The following is a 775-nucleotide window of genomic DNA, read 5'->3' on the forward strand; positions in this document are numbered from 1 at the left end:
AAAGCTTATTTATTCAGCTTTCAGATGATGCATAAATCTCAATATCGAGAAATTGACCCTTATGACTGGTTTTGTGGTCCACGGTCACATATGACGTAACTCATCATCATTCACCTTTTAAAACTCCCAATCATTTGTGCGTGACCCAGGAACTTCCCAAAGTCTATGTGGAACATGTGGCCGGTGGAGCGCAGCATGATGTTATCGTTGTGGCGGTCACAAATGCCTAGGATGTAAGTGGCCACGCAGCATCCTGCGCAGGTGTAGATGAAATTCTCTGAGGCCTGACAAGAGACGGTTTTGATTAAGTTCAAAAACTCAATGAACCACATGAAGAACTTGGCCTTGACTAAAGCTGCTATGCATAATCATCCAGTTTGGTTTTAAATGTACCTTCTCATACTCATCCTCAGCAGGGTTATACTTGCGAAGCCACTCGGCGAGAGGTTTGTCCTTGAAGGAGCCCGTCACACCGTACTCCACCTGAATCTTCCTCAGCGTTTCAGAAGACGGAACCAACTCCACCATGCCTGGGTAACCAAACACAAATGTTATAATAGAAGCAGACATTACTGTACATACACAGTGTCACAAAGTCATTTTTAATAAAGCCATATCAAGTTTTTCCTGCACAAAAAAGTAAATTTTATTTTTCATTTCAATTTGCAACATTTTCTCTGACTTGTAGGCTATTTTTGTTGTACCTACAATGAATCGGATATTCATTCACTACCATTCAAAAGTTTGGGGTCAATAGGTTTTATTATTATTATTA

General features: G+C 40.4%; 1 protein-coding gene across 1 annotated transcript in view; it reads right to left on the bottom strand.

Moving 5' to 3' along the window:
* pik3c2a (phosphatidylinositol-4-phosphate 3-kinase, catalytic subunit type 2 alpha) overlaps positions 1-775 on the bottom strand; it is a 44,355-nt gene that overhangs the window by 7,141 nt on the left and 36,439 nt on the right. Inside the window, exons 23-24 of the mRNA XM_016246681.1 lie at positions 394-530; positions 115-284 (exon numbers count right to left, since the gene is read on the bottom strand). Of these exons, the coding sequence (XP_016102167.1) occupies positions 115-284; positions 394-530 (307 nt within the window). The remainder of the gene's footprint in view (positions 1-114; positions 285-393; positions 531-775) is intronic.

This window comes from Sinocyclocheilus grahami, unplaced genomic scaffold (genome assembly GCF_001515645.1).
Source record: "Sinocyclocheilus grahami isolate Dianchi unplaced genomic scaffold, SAMN03320097.WGS_v1.1 scaffold808.1, whole genome shotgun sequence".
NCBI lineage: Eukaryota > Metazoa > Chordata > Actinopteri > Cypriniformes > Cyprinidae > Sinocyclocheilus > Sinocyclocheilus grahami.